The 21,259-nt window shown below is 49.0% G+C and overlaps 1 protein-coding gene across 6 annotated transcripts in view; it reads right to left on the reverse strand.

The window, feature by feature from the left end:
• Positions 1–1,352: 1,352 nt before the first annotated feature.
• IL1RAP (interleukin 1 receptor accessory protein) overlaps positions 1,353–21,259 on the reverse strand; it is a 94,087-nt gene continuing 74,180 nt past the window's right edge. For 4 of the 6 annotated variants that reach the window (XM_083442136.1, XM_083442137.1, XM_083442138.1 and 1 more), the window contains one exon: positions 1,353–3,896. In XM_083442136.1, the coding sequence (XP_083298262.1) occupies positions 3,166–3,896 (731 nt within the window). In that variant the 3' untranslated portion in view covers positions 1,353–3,165. Of the gene's footprint in view, positions 3,897–10,130; positions 12,319–21,259 lie in introns of those variants that run through there. The other 2 variants (XM_083442140.1, XM_083442141.1) reach the window with 1 other exon arrangement.

Below are 21,259 nucleotides of genomic sequence, written 5' to 3' on the forward strand. Positions count from 1 at the left end.
GTTCTGATTTGGGGGCCAGTTGGAAAGTCGCTTCCAAAACTGTTCCAGTGGTACCTTGGTTCTCAAACGCCTTGGCACTCAAACAACTTGGAACCCAAACACTGCAAACCCGGAAGTCAGTGTTCTGGTTTGCGAACTTTTTTTGGAAGCCGAATGTGCTCCATTTTGAGTGTTACGCTTCCATTTTGAGTGTTATACTGACAATTTGAGTGTTACGCTGAGGCCTAACCGCTTTTGCTATTTATTTTGCATTTTTGTTTTTGCGGCTCTTTTTTGTTTTGTTTTGGTGACTGTGTGGAACCCAGTTCAGCTACCGAGTGATTGGTTGTGTGACTGCAGTACATTGTTTATTGCTTTCATTTTATTCTCGTTAGATAGTAAAACTCACGTTCAATTGCAGTTTTAGGGATTCTTTTTAAAAGTTTGGAATGGATTAATCCAGGCATAGGCAAACTCAGCCCTCCAGATGTTTTGGGACTACAACTCCCATCATCCCTAGCTAACAGGACCAGTGGTCAGGGTTGATGGGAGTTGTAGTTCCAAAACATCTGGAGGACCGAGTTTGCCTATGCCTGGACTAAACCGTTTTGCATTACTTTCTATGGAAAAGCACGCCTTGGTTTAGGAATGCTTTGGTTTTGGAACAGACTTCTGGAACGGATTAAGTTTGAGAACCAAGGTACCACTGTATTTGCAAAAAAGGAGCTGTTTTTCTTAAGACCTAGTACAGTCATACCTCAGGTTACAGGCGCTTTGGGGTTGAGTGATTTCGGGTTGTCCACCGCGGTGAACCTGGAAGTACCGGAACTGGTTACTTTCAGATTTCGGCACTTGCGCATGCGCAGAAGCACCGAATTGCGACCCGTGCATGCGCAGCACTGTGGGTTGCGGACACGCTTCCTGCACGGATCACGTTTGCAACCTGAGCATCCACTGTAATCATAAGAACATAAGAAAAGCCTGCTGGATGAGTCCAATGGCCCATCTGGTCAGGCCTCCTGTTCTTGCAGTGGCTAAGCAGGTACCCATTGCGGGTCCCCCCAAGCAGGATTCAAGCACAAGAGCCCCCCCTCTCGCCTGCTGAAGCTTCCAGAAACTGGGATTCAGCAGTTTTGCTCCCTCCAACTTGTGGATGCAGAGCACAGCCATTCTGGCCCCTGATTGCCCTCTCATCTCCCAGAAACCCATCCGTCTCTTGTCTCAGGCTTTGCATCCCACTCCTCAGCCACTTCCCAGACAGTGGGGTGCAGGGGAGCTTTCTGGGGGGGGGCAGTGGGTGCTGCGGCCGCTGCAGTGGGTGCCCCGGGAAAAACAAGAAACAAGGGTGAGAACCTAGGACACAATAGCAGCTCTTCAGCTTCTATTTTTTAATCATTCGTAGAAATGAACTCCCAGTTTCCAACAATGGCTTTTTCAGCATCCTGCCTTCAGAAACCCAACCAAGTCTTCTTCTTTTCTTTTCTTTTTTTTTAAAGGGTTTTTCAAAAATTATTATCTATCAAAGTGTTTAAAGAGCAACAGCGCCAAAGCAAAGAATCTGAAAATTCTCCCCAAACCAAACAGCACGACTCTCCCCAAACCCATACAACATGCCTTTGTAAAAAATAATTTAAGATCCTGAAAAGGTAGGTTTAAAAAAAACTCCAAACATTTGTCACCAAAATAATCCTCCTCTTTTTTTTTTGCATTTCTGACCAAGTTCTTGCCTAATTTGAGATGACTCACTCCTGATCTAAATCATAAGCCGTCTGAACCCACAAGAAATGCAGAACGGATGGGTGGGTGGGTTTGCCGTGGTTGGGCTTCATAGGGAAAACCACACATCCGTGGCTCTCCACTAGCCTTGGGCTGCCAGCATTGCAACGAGAGTTAAAGAATGGTAGAGGTGGAAGGGGTCCTGAGAGTCATCTAGTCCACCCCCACCTGCAATGCAGGAATTTTAGCTAAAGCATCAAACCACCTCTTCAGAACTTCCAAAGAGGGAGAGCTCACCACCTTCTCGAGGAGAGCATTCCAAATGATCTTACCACCAGAAAGTTCTTCCTAAAATTTAGTTGGAATTGCCTTCCTCCTCATTTGAATCTGTGGGGTCTGGAGCAGCAGAAAATAAGCTTGCTCCATCTTCCATGTGACGCCCCTTCAGATATCTGAAGTTGGCTCTCGTATCATAGAATTGTAGTCTCGGAAGGGACCTGGAGGGACATCTAGTCCAACCCCCTGCAATGCAGGAATCCCAAATAAAGCACCCAAGGCAGACGGCCATCTTTCCCTTCTCATTCTCCTCTTGCTCAGGCTAAGCACACACAACTCCCTCAACCATCCCTTCCAGACTTTGATCATCTTGGTTGCCCTCCTGCGCACACCTTCCATCTTGTCAATGTCCTTCTTAAACTGGGGTGCCCAGAACGGGATGCATTACTCCATTGGTTTGGGTCGTCCCCTCTGGAACAGCAGCCTCTGCCCCTTTACAATGCTCCTGGCTATCCTTGAGGACCTAGACATCTTTGAAGCACCTGCTAAAGGGAATACTCAAGACCTTCAGCCACCTTTAGCCAGATACCTTCTGCAGTGTCAGGGATTGTACCAAATTTTGAGACATTTGAGCTGCCTGATCTGTGCGTGCATTTTGGGGGATCCCTAGGCTCATAGAAGGGACGTGGGTGGCGCTGTGGGTTAAACCACAGAGCCTAGGACTTGCCGATCAGAAGGTTGGCGGTTCAAATCCCCACGATGGGGTGAGCTCCCGTTGCTCGGTCCCTGCTCCTGCCAACCTAGCAGTTCAAAAGCACGTCAAAGTGCAAGTAGATAAATAGGTACCACTCCAGCGGGAAGGTAAACGGCATTTCCGTGCACTGCTCTGGTTCGCCAGAAGCGGCTTAGTCATGCTGGCCACATGACCCGGAAGCTGTACGCCGGCTCCCTCGGCCAGTAAAGCGAGATGAGCGCCGCAACCCCAGAGTCAGCCACCACTGGACATAATGGTCAGGTGTCCCTTTACTTTTTAGGCTCGTGGAACAGGCACCCTGGCCTCCTAACACGGCCCCAAACGCATCCCACAGAGCATTGTGCCCTTGTGCTGGCTCCCTCACCCCAACGGCATGGACCCTCAACCCACGGGAGACCTCCTCTCCCCTCACCCCAATGCCCAGGGGTCAAGAGGGACACCTAGAGCACGTAAAAGTCATTGTTGTTTGACAAGTCCGCGTAGTGGCGAAGGCTCAGGGCTGACGGCGGGTGCTGCTGCGACGGCTTCTCGCTCTTCTGCAACCTCCGCCCCTTGGCCTCTCCCACGGGTGTCCGGTGGCACTGTGGCCCCGGTTTGGGCTTGGCCCCGCCTCGCCCGTGGCCCCCGAGTTTGTGGTTTTCGTTGCAGTAGGCCACGCAGCAGCGGCAGGCCAGGAAGGGCTTGGCGTGGTCTTTGGCCTTTGACCTGGGCAGCGGAGCCAGGCCCCTTTGGACGGGGAGGCCTTTCGGCCGGGGGCCGGGCGCTTCGGCCGGTCCTTTCAAGCGGCCCTTCTTCTTCTGGACGTGGTCCAGGCTGAGGTCCGAGTGCGAAGAGCAGCTCTCGTTCCAGGAGCAGCTGCCGGCGGCGCTGAGGCTCCTCAGGGGCAGCGCCAAGCGCAGGGCTTTCCAGAACTTGGAGCCGGGGCGCTTGGAGCTCTCTCCCTGCCAGGCCACGAAGGCCACCGACTCTCTCAGCTGCTGGATGTTGGGGTGGGCGCGGAGCAGGGGGCGGTACTCCACCACCACCAGCTTGGTGGCGATGTTGTTCTGGCACAAGAGCCCCAGCTTGAACTCCAGCATGCTGATGCTTTTCTCCAGGAGGTAGTCGGGACTCAGAACCACAATCATCTTGCGGCTCCTCTGGATGAAGTCAAAAATGGCTTCCGTGGTATCTGAGGGAGAGAGGAAAGGAGGGCAGTCAGGTCTCAGCTGGTTAGAGCGTGGTGCTGAGATTGCCAAGGTTGGAGGTTCTTCCTCCCTCCCCCCAATTTTTAGAAAGAACATTCATTTTAAACAGAATCACATTTATACATTACAGTGGTGCCTTGGTTCTCAGACGTAATCTGTTCCAAAACCAAAGCGTTCCAAAACCAAGGCATGCTTTCCCATAGAAAGTACAGTGGCACCTCGGGTTACCGACACTTTAGGTTACATACGCTTCAGGTTTCAGACTCCGCTAACCCGGAAATAGTACCTTGGGTTAAGAACTTTGCTTCAGGATGAGAACAGGAATTGCGCAGTGGTGGCGCAGTGGCAGCAGCGGGAGGCCTCATTAGCTAATGTGGCGCTTCGGGTTAAGAACAGATCTCCGGAACAAATTAAGTACGTAACCAGAGGTACCACTCTAATGCAAAACGGATTAATCTATTCCAGACTTTTAAAAACAACCCCTAAAGCAGCAATTTAACATGATTTTTACTATCTGAGGAGACCATTGATCCATAAAATGAAAGCAATAAACAATGTACTGCAGTCGCACAATCAATCAATCAAACAGTAGCTGAACCAGGTTCCACGCAGTCACAAAAACAAAAAGAGCTGCAAAAACAAAAACGCAAAATAAATAGCAAAAACAGACAGACCTAAGCGTAACACTCAGATCGGAAGTGCAACACTCAAAATGGAGCACGTTCGGCTTCCGAAAAAGGTTTGCAAAGCGGAACACTTACTTCCGGGTTTGCAGTGTCTGGGTTCCAGGTTGTTTGAGTCCCAAGGCATTTGAGAACCAAGGTGCCACTGTGGCGGGATTCTCAGAGTCCCCCTGACTCCCCCCCCCCTTGGCTTCCAACATTTATCTTTTTGTTTTCAACCTTACCGCATCTAATTATACTTATCCACACTTATTTAAACCCACATTTAACCTTATCAAATTATATTACAAGTGTTAAATCGACCCTGCTAGCGTCTTCAGATATTTACAGTGATCTTTAAGATACTCAATAATTTTTTCCCGAATCCTTATTGAATTTCTTGTCATCTTGGTGTCTGATCCTTCCCATCATTTTTGCCATTTTGGCACATTCCATCATTTTGACTCTGCATTCTTCTTGGGTCGGAGTTTTCTCTTCTTTCCACCCCTGGGCAAAAAGCATTCTTGCAGCTGTTGCCAAGGTTGCAGGTTTGATCCCCGTATGGGACAGCTGTGGATTCCTGCATTGGAGGGGTGGACTGGATGATCTTCAGGGTCCCTTCCAGCTCTAGAAATATATATATATATATATATATATATATATATATATAGGCAATTTCTCCAGCATTTGGAGCAGTGGGTTCAAGTCTCAGAATCATTGCATACTCTCCAAGTTCCCTGATTTTCCAGGGACAGTCCTGGAATTACAGAAGCTACCCCAGTTTCTGATTTGATCACAGAATGTTCTGATTTTTCCTTCTTTTTTCCCCCCGTCCCCCTCTCAGAAAACAATTAAAAGCGATGTGTGTCTGTCTCTGTAGGTGGAAAAAGTGGAGTCCTGTTTATATTGACAATGAAATTCCTGCACCAAATGAAGGAAATTGCGATGCTGGCATACGAAGAAGGCCTTTCTATAATTTTGGTGGGGAATGTCACTAATCCACTTTAAATTCTTACATTGTATTTCAATATTTAGTTGGAAGCAGCCCAGAGTGTCTGGGGAAACCCAGCCAGATGGGTGGGGTGTAAATAATAAGGTAAAGGTAAAGGGACCCCTGACCATTAGGTCCAGTCGTGGCCAACTCTGGGGTTGCAGCGCTCATCTCGCTTTATTGGCCGAGGGAGCCGGCGTACAGCTTCTGGGTCATGTGGCCAGCACGACTAAGCCGCTTCTGGCGAACCAGAGCATCGCATGGAAATGCCGTTTACCTTCCCGCCGGAGCGGTACCTATCTATCTACTTGCACTTTGACGTGCTTTCGAACTGCTAGGTTGGCAGGAGCAGGGACTGAGCAACGGGAGCTCACCCCGTCGCGGGGATTCGAACCACCGACCTTCTGATCAGCAAGACCTATCCTCTGTGGTTTAACCCACAGCGCCACCCGCGTCCATTATTATTATTATTACATTGCAATGCTTCCAAAACCAGCTATTTCTTAGGGAACATGGGAAGTCTTGCTTGACACTGTCTACTCAGAAGTAAGTCCCACTGTATTCAATGCAGCTTGCTCCCAGGGTCAAGACTGGGCAGCCTGACACTGCAAAGTTCAGCATATTTACTCAGAAGTAAGGGTTCAGCCTTTAGTAATGTTCCTGATCATTCTCACAGTTTCTTCTTCTTCTTCTTCCATTATTAATTATTAATATCATTTTTCCAACCCTTTTCCCTGACAAGGACTCATGGGAGGTTACAGATGAAATTGTTGCAAACGATCCCTTCCCTCACACATTTTTACTTTACAACAACCCTGTGAGGTGGGTCGGGTGGAGATGTTTTAATTGGATGAAGGTGGCAGGTGAAGATGTTTATAGCCACATCTATGTGTGCGGGAGATCAGGCACAGAAGAAGCTTCCTGGTGCCCCTATTTTTATCTGAGAAATGTTTGTCCCAGAGCTGAATCTCTGGAAGGGACCCCAAGGGCAATCTCTAAAGTGAAAAGCCCCAAAACTTTTCTGCAAGGTGAGTCCCTCCATCTGGCTGATAATTTTGGTTGCCCTTTGCTGAACCTTTGCTAACTCCACAGTATCCTTTCTGAGGTGACCGGCTCTCTGGGATCCTGACAACAGGTGAAGGCTCAGGACCTCATCTTGTGGGATGTAATCCATTGATGCTGCCAAATGCTACATTCCTTATTTCCCTAGCGTGGGCACAGGCAGGGGGACCTTCATCCAGGGAAACTAAAATTGTCTATCAGAAACTTCACTCTTGTGGTTTATCACCCCAACAGCTACTCACGTTGGGTTTTAGTAAGGCAGACAGTCAGCGCCGAAATGATATCGAGCGTCAGAACAACTTGGCCACAAGAAGGAAATTCTGCCCATGGTATGACTATTTTCCACCTTCCCATTTTGACTCTCTGGCACCCTTTCTGCATAACCTAGCAATTCTAAAATATAGACATGCTTTTACTCTCGCGAGATTGAATGTCTTGCCCTCGGCTGGACTTGAGGGACGATTCCAACAGATTCCACATGGAAAACGCTTATGGCCCTGTGGAGATGGCAGTCCTGAATTGGTGGCACATGCCCTTCTGGCTTGCACTCTTCATAAAGACTTATCACCCCTCTTTTATTGTCCATTCCGGGTCGCCCAGCCACTGCCACCGTGTCCTTTCTCTTGGCAGATCAAGATGAGGAGGTGAAAGCAAAGGTTGCAAGGTTTCTAGCTGGGGCAACCAGAATAAGGTCCACTATTTGACTATTGATTCAAAACCCTAAAATGTATTTTATATAATTGACTTTTTATTTCTGTTCTTTGGGTATTGTACTGTTGTTTTATTGCTGTGGCCAATAGCTGACACAAATAAAAATTCATTCATTCATTGTAACTTCCTATTCCACTGGTCTGGAATATCTCCCTCTGCATGTGACCTGGGAGATGGGCATGGCTCTGGCTGACTCCATCAAAGAGCCAAGTCACGCAGTCGTTCTCTCCGTCACTTTTGTCTTTCTATTGTCTTTTGCTGCCATGCTGCTCTCCTGCAGCCATTTTTTTGTCTTAATGTAATTTTGCTGTCTGCTGGCTCTCAGCCACCAGCACATGAGTTCAGACTCCATATGAGATCAACTCACAGTTTCTTTGTGTAACTATTAAGTAAAGCCCGCCTTTCAGGGATCAAATTGTGAGCTGAAATGTGAGCAAACGTTTTGTTACTTTACTCAGAAAGACTCTCGTGTCTTTATTCTTTTAAGAGGGATCAAAGGGGACACTGGGAAAGAATCTTAACTAAGAGATTTAAACGAGTCTGCAAACTAGATTCCAGCTATATTGAGTGGAATCTCCTCTGCTACACCAGTCACTAGCGTGAGTGAAGGAAGGATAATACTTATTCAATATACCCTTTCCTACTATCCTTAACGGGGACACGGGTGGCGCTGTGGGTTAAACCACAGAGCCTAGGGCTTGCCAATCAGAAGGTCAGCGGTTCGAATCCCCGTGACGGGGTGAGCTCCCGTTTCTCAGTCCCTGCTCCTGCCAACCTAGCAGTTCGAAAGCATGTCAAAGTGCAAGTAGATAAATAGGTATCGCTCCAGCAGGAAGGTAAACGGCATTTCCGTGCGCTGCTCTGGTTCACCAGAAGCGGCTTAGTCATGCTGGCAACATGACCCGGAAGCTATACGCCGGCTCCTTCGGCCAATAAAGCAAGATGAGTGCCGCAACCCCAGAGTCAGTCACGACTGGACCTAATGTTCAGGGGTCCCTTTACCTTTACTATCCTTAACGGGGACGTGGGTGGCACTGTGGGTTAAACCACAGAGCCCAGGACTTGCCGATCAGAAGGTCAGCAGTTTGAATCCCCGTGACGGGGTGAGCTCCCGTAGCTCAGTCCCAGCTCCTGCCCACCTAGCAGTTTGAAAGCACATCAAAGTGCAAGTAGATATATAGTTACCACTCTGGCGGGAAGGTAAATGGCATTTCCGTGTGCTGCTCTGGTTCACCAGAAGCGGCTTAGTCCTGCTGGCCACATGACCTGGAAGCTGTACGCCGGCTCCCTCAGCCAATAAAGCGAGATGAGCGCCACAACCCCAGAGTCGTCCGCAACTGGACCTAATGTTCAGGGGTCCCTTTACTTGACCACTGGGGATGGGACAAGGTCCTCCACTGTCCTCTGAGAGCAGAAGGCTATCTTGGGGGGGGGGGGCAAGGACCAGCCAAGCAGCACCCAGTGCTCTGTCCCACAACACCTTCTCTCTGTCTCCTTTGGCAGCTGCCTCATTGTATACAACACCAGGGCTGGTCCAGAGGGGCTTGCAGGAGAGCACAAAGAGAAGACACACTGAAATCAATGGATCTAAGCTAGTCGTGCCTATTAACTATGGTGGGTTTGCTCCTCATGGGACTAGCATTGGCTACAACCCACATCAACAGTGCCTCTAAATTTTTTTACACATCACTTGGGAAGACAGGCAAACTAATGCCAGTGTCCTGGAAGAAGCAAATATCACCAGTGTCGAAGGAATGATTCTTCAACATCAACTTTGTTGAACTGGTCATGTTGTGCGGATGCCTGATGATCGTCTTCCAAAGCAACTATTCTATTCCGAACTTAAAAATGAAAAGCGTAATGCTGGTGGTCAACAAAAGAGGTTGAAAGACTGTCTCAAGGCAAATCTAAAAAAATGTAGAATAAACACTGACAACTGGGAAACACGGGCTTGCGAGCGTTCCAATTGGAGAACAGCCTTGAACAAAGGTGTTGTGGGCTTTGGAGACACTCGAACTCAAGACACAAGGGAGAAACATGCTAAGAAGAAGGCACGCTTGGCAAATCCACACCGTGATCAACTCCTGCCTGGAAACCAATGTCCCCACTGTGGAAGGACGTGTGGGTCCAGAATTGGCCTCCACAGTCACTTAGGCAAGTTTTTAATGTTTGATGCTTTATTCTGTTTAATATTCTGTTGGGAGCCGCCCAGTGTGGCTGGGGAAACCCATCCGGATGGGTGGGGTATAAATAATAAATCATTATCATCATTACCACCACCATCATATGATGATGATGATGATGATGATGATGATGATGATGGACTCACTGTTAAAACTGTGTTCATGAAATCTTATTTGGCTGCGAGTGTTTGCCAAACAAGACAACCCACTGCAAGGCATCTTACTATATTCCTAGTGGGTGGCATTAGGTCTTACTCAGAGTAGACTCATTGGGATTAATGGACCTAACTGAGTCATGCTCATTTATTTCAATGAGCAACCTTGAAGTGAGTCTTGGCTGAAGACCACCCAATGTATCCGCTTCCTTGGGGAAGGGTTGTGAATTTTACTGCCTCATGGACACATCAGGCCCATCTGAGCCCAGGGTGGTGTGACCCGACTCAGCTCCTATTCGTTGTGACAAGACTCCTGCAAAGGAACTTCTGAGACCTGGCTAATGGCAGACCCCTCTCTTGGTGGCTGAATGGGGAAAAGAAACTGGGGTTGTGGAGGAGGAAGGAGCAGACACACACATGAGACATGGAGAATGAACTGAAGCACAAAAAGGAAAACTATCAAAATAAGCGTTTTATTTCAATGCAAACTGAACGCAACAAAATTAAAACAAGGTCGCTTTTCAAAGCAGATGATATAAGGAAAGGGAGGTGGGGAACTGGCAACGTGTTAACAAAAATGGCAACAAAAGGAGATGAATGGATGGAATGCAACCTCTTTGCCAACCTTATTTTGCCCTCCAGCTGCTTTGGGATATGTATGCATTGCAGCGGGTTGGACTAAATGACCACTGGGGGTCCCTTCCAACTCCGTGAGTACTATCAAAGTTATTTATTGGGCAGAGCGGAGGGCAGGGCTTCTCTCCTCTGACAGGCCACTGTAGGGTATAGAAGAGGGCTCTGGAGGACTCCGCCCCACCTCTGCCAGCCCACTTGCTTGCCTGTGTGGAAGCCCTAGTCGCCTACGGTGAGCAGGCTAGTGCCTAACTGCAAGGGTGCCTGGAAGAGCCAATTCATTCACTAGAACACCCACACCAGAAGATGCATGGTCCAGGACTGGTGCACATAATGGGTTTAGACTCCGTGCACCACATTTAAATCTTTGCTCCATCAAGAAGTTTCAGACCACGTCTCCCGAAACAACAGCCCAGAGGTCAAAGGTCATTTGGGTGTTTCAGGCACAACCTGCTCAACTTATCTTTTATCATGCACATGCTAGAAATGGTTTGGCTCTAGGATGTTCGGAGTCCGCCACAGAGGCTTGCAAGCACCTGCTGTTGGCCGCAGACCCTGAGATGAGGGAGAGAAAGGAATCGGGAACCCTGAGACGTCTCTCTGTGGCTAAGGATCACACATGGTTCTTCTTTGGCTTGCTGATGTCAGCCACCAACCATGCAACCGGCGGTCGGAGCGAGTTCAGGGATGGGGATCTCACAGCTTTGGAATCCTACAGCCAGTTGCATCGTGGTTTCTGTGTGTGTGTGTGTGTGTGTGTGTGTGTGTGAATTAAGTCAAGAGATGGAAGACTGCTTCCATCAAATCTGAGAACGAAAAGAAAATGGGGCTGTTCTCCCAGGCTCACCAGCAAGAACTCTATGTAAACTTGTCTGTTTGGCTCTCCCGGCAGGTTAGAGGCAGATGGCATGAGAAATAATACTGAACATGGGGGTTAAAAAAAAAAAGAGGTACCGTTCCAAACATGGCTTTCCGTTCTAGAGGAGATGGGAGCAAAGGGAGGCTGATGGGAAATGGTGGAAGGAAAAGGAAACACCCAGACTCTCCTAGGATGCAGGAAAATGAATGGGGCTTTTGACCTGAAGGCACCCCCCCCACGTCCTTGCATTGCAGGGGGTTGGACTAGATGACCCTTGGGCCCCAATTCTGCAGTTCTATGATTCTATATCGGCTGCTTCAACAGGAGGGCGGGTAGGTGAGGAAATGCAGCCCCCGGCAAAAAACGTCCTACCTGCTCTGCGTTCTGGGTTCCGGGCAACGGGGGCTTTCAACCAACCCTGACAGAGTTTTAAAATATCACAGTGGGTCTCTAGGCCAGGGGATCGGTTGCAAGGTAGGGAGAATGGCCTTCAGAGGCCCTTGAGATCTCTTGCGCCAAACTGGGGGCGGGCAAGACCTCATTGCTCCCACATCAACCTGGAAGGATACTGACTCGCTCCAGTAGAAATGCAATTTGGCTTTTGTGGGCTGGCGTCCGAAGGGAAACCGAGGCAGGTGAGGCAGGCTCAAATCGGGCGCTGGAGGGGAGAGGCAGCCGGGCCCTTGGGATTTGAGAGAGGGCGCCCTCCATCCCAGAAACCCTCGCTCTCCAGCTACGCCTCTCCCCCACCCCAGCGATGGGTGCTCAAGCTCCCCTTTTCCTCAGACCTCTCCCAGAGGAGGCTGGGCAAAGTCCTGCTCCTGCCCGGAGCTCTTGGTCCGGCCACTCTTGACGGGCATCTCCACCAGCAGTTGCTTCCAGAACCTTCCCCGAGGGTAGCTGGACTTCTCCCCCTGCCACTTGATGACGGTGAGGGCGGCCTTTGCCCGCCTGAGCTCCTTGACCTTGCTCTTCTTGATGGCCTGGTACTGGACAAGGATCACTTTGATGGACCCTCTGGCCGCCATGTTCTCCAGGCCCGCTTTCAGCTCCAGCAGAGCCTGCGTCCCTTGGAGGACATAGTTGGGGCTCAGCACCACTAGCAGACGGCGGCTCCTCTGGATGAAGCTCAGGGTCTCATCCGTGACAACTGGCAGAGGGCAAGGAGGGAAGAAAACACACCGAGCGGGTTAGGGAAGGTTGGGGCAGGCAGACTGCCCTCCGGCAGCTGAGCCCAGGAACCTGTGAGTTCTCAGCTTCCTCCTTGTGAAGTTTCTAGCCCCTAAGACTGGTGCCCTCCAGATGTTGGGGGCTGCCATCTCTGTGGCTGATGGGAGCTGCAGTTCAAAACATCTGGGTCTTCTACCGTAATTACTAAACCATCTGCAAATGCTTTCAATTTAAATTCCTTATTGCCTACCTTTATTCCTCTAATATTTCCATCGGCTCTTATATTACACGTCAGGACTTCTAACACTAATATAAATGATAACGGAGAAAGAGGACAGCCCTGCCTTGTTCCTTTCATAAGGTTGCATTCTTCAGTAATGGTATTATTAATAATCAATCTCTAGCCTGGAGTAAATAGTTTCTATTTCTCTTATAAATGTCGTTCCAAAGTTCATCGCCTCTAGCACCTTCAGTATGAAGGCCCATGAGACATTATCAAAGGCTTTTTCAGCATCAATAAGCAACATAAACACAGACAAAGGAGCATGTGCAAAATGTAAGGAGGCTGCCCAGCCAAACTCTGCTTTTCACCCCAGAGCAGGATATTAATTGGACTCCAGCTAACACCATCCCTGATCGTTGGGTCATTAGTGGTCATAACTGCCTCCTGTGGCAGCGAGTTCCACAGTTTAACTAAGAAGTCCCTTCTTTTATCTGTCCTGAATCTTCCAACATTCACCTTTCACGAGTCCTAGTGCTAGGGAGAAATAATAATAATTTATTACTTATACCCCGCCCATCTGGCAAAGAAAATCTTCCCACTTTCACCCGGCCATGCATAATTTTGCAAACCTCTATCAGTCCGCCTCTTCCTTGCCTGTTCTCTAAAAAGTCCCAAGCTTTCTTCATATTCTTGCTCCGTCCCCTTGACCATTGTTGGTTGCCCTTTCCTGAACCTCTCGGTTGCCTGACAAAACTTTGCATTTGACCCCAGTGCAGGGACAGCCGTCTGGATATTTATTTAGATTCCAGCTGCTATCAGCCCTGACCATTGGGCAATACTGCCTGGGAGCTGGAGTTTAGCAACGCCAGGAGGTCCACCGGGGCCTGACACTGGGCCAATCCTACTATTCCCTGTCACTTCTGGGATAGCTCAACTGGTAGAGCACAAGGCTCTTCCAGGGTGGTGGGTCTGAGCCCCACGTTGGGCCAAAAGATTCCTGCCTTACAGGGGGTTGGACTAGATGACCCTCGTGGTCCCTTCCAGCTCTACAATTCCATGATCATATTCTATGATTATAAACCCCTATTCTCTTCCCAATGAGGCAGGTACCAGAACTCATTAACCATCTCGTAAGAGACAAGGACCTTCCAGTCGCTGGGGCATCTCAGTGTCTCATTTTGGTGCTTTTAAACTTAGTCATTTCAACTTTGTCCTTTTTGATCCTGCTGTCTTTGTACTCTGCGGAGGCTTTTAAACATTTATGGCCCTCAATTTTCTGCGTTCATTTCTATTTTAAACTGTCAACAGTTCCTCGCCATCCACCATCTAGCTGAAGCTTCAGGGAACTAGCGGCGAAGATCAACTGTTGGCCTCGGGTGCAAAACCTCCTTTGGATCAAAAGATGTACACACACACACACACCCCCAAATTCAGTTGGGCTCAGGTTGGCATGCAGGTATCTACCAGCAATGCCCTTGGAGGGCTCTCTGGGGTGCAGTGGGGACCACAGAGGACGTTCAGGGGTATGTGGGGCTCGAGGTCCCCCACAGAAATCATTTTTCTGTCCTGTGTCCCGTTCTGGGTGCCACCATCTAAGGAGGAAACCGACAAGCTGGAAAATGTGCAGAGATGTTCAGGGGTCTGGAAACCAAGCCTTGTGCGGAACGGGTGAGGGAGCTGGGTAGGTTTAGCCTGGAGAAGAGAAGACTGAAAGGTTGATATGACAGCCACCTTCAAATACCTAAAGGCCTGCCCCATGGAAGAGGGAGCAAGGATCCAAACCAATAGATTCAAGTTTCAAGAAAGGAGATTCTTGCAGGAATAACCTTCTGACAGTAAGAGCTGTTTGAATGGGCTTCCTCAGAAGGTGGTTGACTCTCCTTCCTTGGAGGTCAGATGGCCCTCTGTCAGGGGCTCTTTTTCTATGATTCCTGCAATGCGGGGTTGGGCTAGATGACCACATGGGGTCCCTTCCAACTCTCCAATTCTTAAGCTATCATCTACGACCATTCTTTCCCCACACAGTAGCTATACCAGAGGTGGAGATCTGGGTCCAGCTGATGGTCCTCCCACCCCCAGAATTGGCCAAGTTTGACAGGCAGATGGAGCTCTGCACCTGTCAATCATCTGGCACCACAAAGCAGGCAGGCGACCTGTTTTTGCCTGGGCAGTTTGAAATCAAAGCGGGGGGGGGGGGGGGACAAAAGCACAGAGCTCTGCCAGCTCCGAAGACCAGCAAAGCATTGCGCTTTGAAAGCCCCACATCTGATGTCACCTACTGCCTAACCCATATACGTAATTTCAGCTGGTTCCTATTTTTCTGTCCCTCTGACGGAAAAGTGCCGTGGCGACTGTCGCACCAATTAATATTACGCACAAAGGCGCATCCATAATTTACAGGCATTCTCCGAAGATCTGCATTTCACGTTTAATTAAATCCCTTCTCTTCATTAAAAAAAAATGTTTCCTCTCCAATTAGATGGCATGCAATTGATTATGCACCAGGTTCCGAAATAAACTGAGATGAGGGAGGCGACACATTGCACAAACGGAGGCAAAGCAAAGTATGAATGCTAGCTATGCTCTAAGACATGGGTAGGCAAACTAAGGCCCAGGGGCCGGATCTGGCCCAATCGCCTTCTAAATTTGGCCAGCGTGTTTTTACATGAGTAGAATGTGCCCTTTTATTTAAAATGCATCTCTGGGTTATTTGTGGGGCATAGGAATTTGTTTATTTTTTATTTTTTTCTCAGGGATTCTTGAGCTCTGATTGGACTTTAGCTCTGCGCGGGGTTGAGCTAAATGACCTCCAGGGATCCCTTCCCACTCTAAGATTCTACGAATCTTAGACAGCCCTACCTGGAGATACTTCCATGGGTTAAACTTGGGTCCTTCTGCGAGCAAAGGTGGCCCTCTGCCCCACTGAGCTATGGGGCTTCCTCATTCTTGTGGCTTTCAGGACTCGGAAAAGATGACTAATAACTGCTAAAAATGAACGAGGGGATGAATGAATTCTTTCAAAGCTCATAAACTTCCTTCCTTTCTTAGCTGGGCTAAGAAATCCAGTTGAAGAAACATCTGGATTGGGGAGCAAATTATGCAATGCCAGAAACTTCCCCCTTATTTGCACAAATCCCTAATGTGAAATTTAAGTTACTTGGAGGAGATCTGGGGGTGGCTAAGTTTGAGACTTGCCCCCCCCGCCGCCACTTTCGAAGTGGGAAAAGGGTGCATAGGAACCTGGCTGACACTTTCCTGCCCCCCGTCGCTGATACCTAAGGAGCTTACTTGCAAACTCCAGCCTGCAAGGGAGAAGATAGAAGAACACTGAGCTCTGTTACGTGCTGACATGCGGGTGTCTCCTGGGTAACGCACAGTGGAGAACATCAAAAAAAGAACAGGGAGAGGCTGCAGGATCAGGCCCAAGACCGATCTAACAGAGGACATGAAGGGAACAGCCGTCTATTGCTCTTCATCTCCAGCAACAGGTACTAAGAGACAAACTGCCCCAAAATTACTCTCACACAGCAAACACCTTCTGTTTTAACTTTTAGGCACCTGCGGATTTTTCCACATTCAGGCAATCGCTTCCACAATAGTGTGTTGACTCTTTCAACTGTTTAAATATATGTTTTGACTGTATTGCGTTAGGTGGCATTTTTCCATCTCCGCCATATTAAGCAGTTGGTCCCTTTCCTTTGGGACGTGGGTGGTGCTGTGGGTTAAACCACAGAGCCTAGGACTTGCCGATCAGAAGGTCGGCGGTTTGAATCCCCGCGACAGGGTGAGATCCTGTTGCTCAGTCCCTGCTCCTGCCAACCTAGCAGTTCGAAAGCACATCAAAGTGCAAGTAGATAAATAGGGACCGCTCTGGCAGGAAGGTAAACGGCATTTCCGTACGCTGCTCTGGTTCGCCAGAAGCGGCTTAGTCCTGCTGGCCACATGACCCGGAAGCTGTACGCTGGCTCCCTCGGCCAATAAAGCGAGATGAGCGCCGCAATCCCAGAGTTGGTCACAACTGGACCTAATGGTCAGGGGTCCCTTTACCTTTCATTTCCCGCCCTGACCTGGCCACAGTGATCCATGCGATGGTCACCAGGCTTGATTATTGTAACTCGCTCTATGCAGGGCTGCCCTTGAAGCTGACCCAGAAACTCCAACGGGTGCAGAATGCTGCAGCGAGGCTCCTTACGGGGTCCTTGCCATGGGAGCATATTCACCCAGTGCTTTACCAACTGCACTGGCTCCCGGTGGAGTCCAGGGTCAGGTTTAAGGTGGCAGTTTTGACCTTTAAAGCCCTATACGGCCTAGGACCCACATACCTACGGGACCGCCTCTCCTGGTCTGCCCCGCGGAGAACCTTAAGGTCCACAAATGACAACACTTTGGAGGTCCCAAGTCACAAGGTGGTTAGATTGGTCTCAACCAGGGCCAGCGCCTTTTCAGCACTGGCCCCGACTTGGTGGAACGTTCTGTCCCAAGAGACTAGGGGCCTGCGGGACTTGACATCTTTCCGCAGGGCCTGCAAGACAGAGCTGTTCCGCCTGGCCTTTGGTTTGGACTCGGTCTGACCCTTATAGTTTTGATCTATGGGCTACTATTAAAATGAGGCTGCATTTTAAATTGCATTTTAACCTGTATTTTAAATTGCCCCCCCCCCTTATGTTTTTATTGTAATTTTACTGGTGTAAGCCGCCCTGAGTCCGGCTCTAGCTGGGGAGGGCAGGGTATAAGTAAATTATTATTATTATTATTATTATTATTATTATTATTATTATTATCACTTTGATTTCTTTCTTTTTTAATGAAATAGCAGAGAAGATGAAAAGGTGGGGAAACAGAGGCAGGGCACCACTGGCTCAGCATTTTCTTGCCTTCCACTCTCCCTTTCTTGGCCCAGCAGCCGACCAGCTGCCTGTTGGAAACCAGCAAACAGGATCCGAGCACATAAGCAACTCTCGCCTCCTGTGGTTTCCCGCGACTGGCATTCAGGAGCATTGCTGCCTCCGACTGTGGAGGCAAGGAGATCCCACCCTGCGCAGAACTGAGAACGCAGTTGTCACTTCCCTGCTGCGCAGAGGGGCTGCCAGACCAGCTGTCTTTGGTCAGCTGCAATGCAGTGTGTTCCTTTTCTGCTGCTAATTTTAAAGTGTCCAGGATTCACTGCAGACGCAGTGGGGCCAGCCAGGTTTGCTTAAACATGAAGCTAGTGTGGCAGCACCTACACTTTGGAACTCCCTGCCTCATGATACCAAGCAGGCACCTTCATCGCATGCTTTTCGGCACCCACCCAGACGCACAGAAAATGCTGGCGCGAATTTTAATCTATTTTTGTATTCTAAAATAATAATAATAATAATCCTTCCAGTAGCACCTTAGAGCCCAGCTAAGTTTGTATTTTTAAAGGGACGCGGGTGGCGCTGTGGGTTAAACCACAGAGCCTAGGACTTGTGGATCAGAAGGTCAGCGGTTCGAATCCCCGTGACGGGGTGAGCTCCCGTTGCTCGGTCCCTGCTCCTGCCAACCTAGCAGTTCGGAAGCACGTCAAAGTGCAAGTAGATAAATAGGTACCGCTCCGGCAGGAAGGTAAACAGTGTTTCCATGCGCTGCTCTGGTTCGCCAGAAGCGGCTTAGTCATGCTGGCCACATGACCCGGAAGCTGTACGCTGGCTCCCTCGGCCAATAAAGCGAGATGAGCGCCACAACCCCAGAGTCGGCCACGACTGGACCTAATGGTCAGGGGTCCCTTTACCTTTTTAAGTTTGCATTTTAAGTTTGTGTACGTTTCAATGCATTGCAATTTGTTTCCTGATGTTATGGTTTTATTTTTCCGTAAACCTCTTTGAGGGTGCCCCCTTGCCACCCGCATTCAAGCAGAGTATAAATTTTATGAAATAAAAAATAAAAATAAATGAAGACGAGAACGGAAGCGCCTTCTGGATCAGGCCAAAGTGGGGGGGGGGGCATCTAGCCCAGCGTCCTGTTCTCACAGGGACTGACCAGATTCACCAAAGGGAAACCAGCAATCAGGATTCGAACACAAGACTGGTTTCCAGCAACGGGGACTCAGAAGCATTTCTGCCTCCAACTGTAGCCATAAAAGAGTAGCCATAATTAGACCCAGTTCTCATCTGCCTGACATGCACCTTGCATCACAGTTAAAACAAAGCTTTTATATTTCACTAAGGATGTTTCTTACATTGGCATGATTACACAGAGGGGAGGATGCATTTTTAGGGTTGGGGGGTTTCCTAAGACAATTCCTCCCTGGGAGTCTCTTCCAGAATCTCATTTGGGACACAGCGCCATTGCTCTCACTGAAAAAGCCCCCCACCCCCATCAGCCAGGACTGGGGGACGAATCTGACAGAGATCTTGTGCTGACCTGCACATGGGTTGCCCTAGTCCAGTGGTTCTCAATCCATGGGTCCCCAAATGTTGTTGGACGACAACTCCCATCATCCCTGAGCTCTGGCCTTGCTAGCTAGGGGTGATGGGAGTTGTAGTTCAACAACATCTGGGGACCCACAGGTGGAGAAAGGTAATCAACAATTGCCCTACTCAATTCAGAGGACGGAGAGGACACACAGACAAAGGGAGCGTGCTTCCCCTATCAAAATGGGAGTGGGGGGCTACATCCTGCCTGGGAGCTGGGAAACGCTGTGCACTCATACCAGAGCCCTGCAAGAAAGTGCTAGCATTTGGGGGGGGGGGGGGAGAGATGCCCTACAAAGTGTCAAATGCAAGCAAGCTTGTGGCAGGACTTATCCCTCTGCAGGCGTAAAATTCTGCAGCTGCTTTTAGATAATGAATGCAAAGTCGGTGTGAAAGTGTCACTTCTAGACAGCAGAGAAAGCGGGGGGGGGGGGGGGATCCCACTGCAGCTCTGAAGGGGGGGGGGTCATGGCTAACTGAAAGAGATCCCAAACCTGGTGTTGCTGGGCAAGGGCTTAGCCAGAATTTTAAAGGTTTTTTTGGGGGGGGGAACCTCAGTTATCTATGTATTTTTATTGTTTTTTTTGGGGGGGGGAGGAATGCCCTTCCGTGCCATTCTTGCCCACATCCATGCTGCTGAGTGGGTGTCCTTTGGGGTTGTCCTACCCCAAAGAAATGCCTGGACAGGGGAAAATGCCTAATTCATAGACTCATAAAATTATAGCCTTGGGAGGGACACCAATGGTCATCTAGTCCAATGCCCTGCGACGCAGGAATCTCCACTGAAGCACCCATGACAGATGACCTGTCATGGCTAAAAATTGGCCGCTGTTTCCTTAATGCTAAAAAAACTAAGTCAGTGGCCTACAATGACTCGTGCAACCTTTCACCAAATTGTACCTGTATATATAGAGTGGTCCATGTTAGTGTTTCCTGGTGTGAGTTCGTTGGATGGTAGAAAGCTGGTTGCGTTTGGTGTGTGTAAAAGCTGTCACTTGTGGTTGGAGAAGAAGACTTTTAAAGAATAAAAGCAGCAATACTCTGCAAGAACACTCTTTCTCAAAGACTCTTTTGTGCCAACTAAGGTCTGAGGACTAGGCAAAGGAGTAAACCGGAGGTCAGAACCTTTTGTTTTTCAAACCATCCAACCTCTGCTTAAAAACCTCCAAGGGTTTTTAAGTCCACCACCTCCCAAAGGAGTCTGTTCCACTGCTAAACTGCTCTTACTGTCAGAAAGTTCATCCTGATGTTGAGTCGGAATCTCCTTCCTTGTAACTTGAAGCCATGGGTTCAAGTCCTACCCTCCAGAGCAGGAGCTGGTTCCCTCTTCCATGTGACATCCCTTGAGATATTTGAAGATGGCTCTCATATCTCCTCTCAGTCGTTTCTTCTCCACGCTAAACATGCCCAGCTCCTTCAACCACTCCTCATAAGTCTTAGTTTCCAGACCCTTGGTTATCTTGGTCGCCCTCCTTGGTTGCAGACTTTCCAGTTTATCAACATCCTTCTTAAATTGTGGTGCCCAGAATTGGACACAGGGCTCCAGATGTGGTCTGACCAAGGCAGAATAGAGTGGTGCTATGACTTCGCTTGATCTGGACCCTAGACTTCTGCGGATGCAGCCTAGAACAGCATTAGCTTTCCTTGCTGCTGTGACTCCAAAGGAGTCCTGGGATAATTCCCTTCCTGCCAGTTCCTCAAGAGGATGGTGTAATCCTCTACCTACCAGAGAGACAAAGAGCGCAGGATGCTCTCTAAGAAGCCAGAGATGAGCTGACAGCAATTTCATGCTTTGCCAGGCTCCCTTAAGAATCAGATCCACTTAGGCTTCAAAGTGAAAAGGCAGAGTTCGGCTGCTTTGAAGTAAGAGGGGAGGACAAAACACAAGCAGGAAAAACAACTTTGCCACCCAGCTGTGCTCAGCGGGAGAGGAGAGGCTCAAGGGCCACAGGGCCCTCCTGCAAAGACACTAGGAAAGGGGTCAGGAGGAGGAGGAGGAGGGGCACAAGACGCAGCTGGCAAGGCCTCACACACTAAGGAACTCAAAATGCCAAAATCTTTGCAGTCCAGTCCTTTGCATGTCATCCTCGCATATATTTTATTGTATTTTTAATATTTTGTTAGAGGCTGAGGAAACCCAGCCAGATGGGCAGGGAATAAATAATAAATTATGCTTGTGAAACATGGACCATTTCTAAACACCATCTCCAACTCCTGGAAGAAGCAAAGATCACCCGTGTTGAAGCAATGATTCTTCAACATCA

The sequence above is a fragment of the Podarcis tiliguerta genome (genome assembly GCF_965153285.1).
Source record: "Podarcis tiliguerta genome assembly, chromosome: 5".
NCBI lineage: Eukaryota > Metazoa > Chordata > Lepidosauria > Squamata > Lacertidae > Podarcis > Podarcis tiliguerta.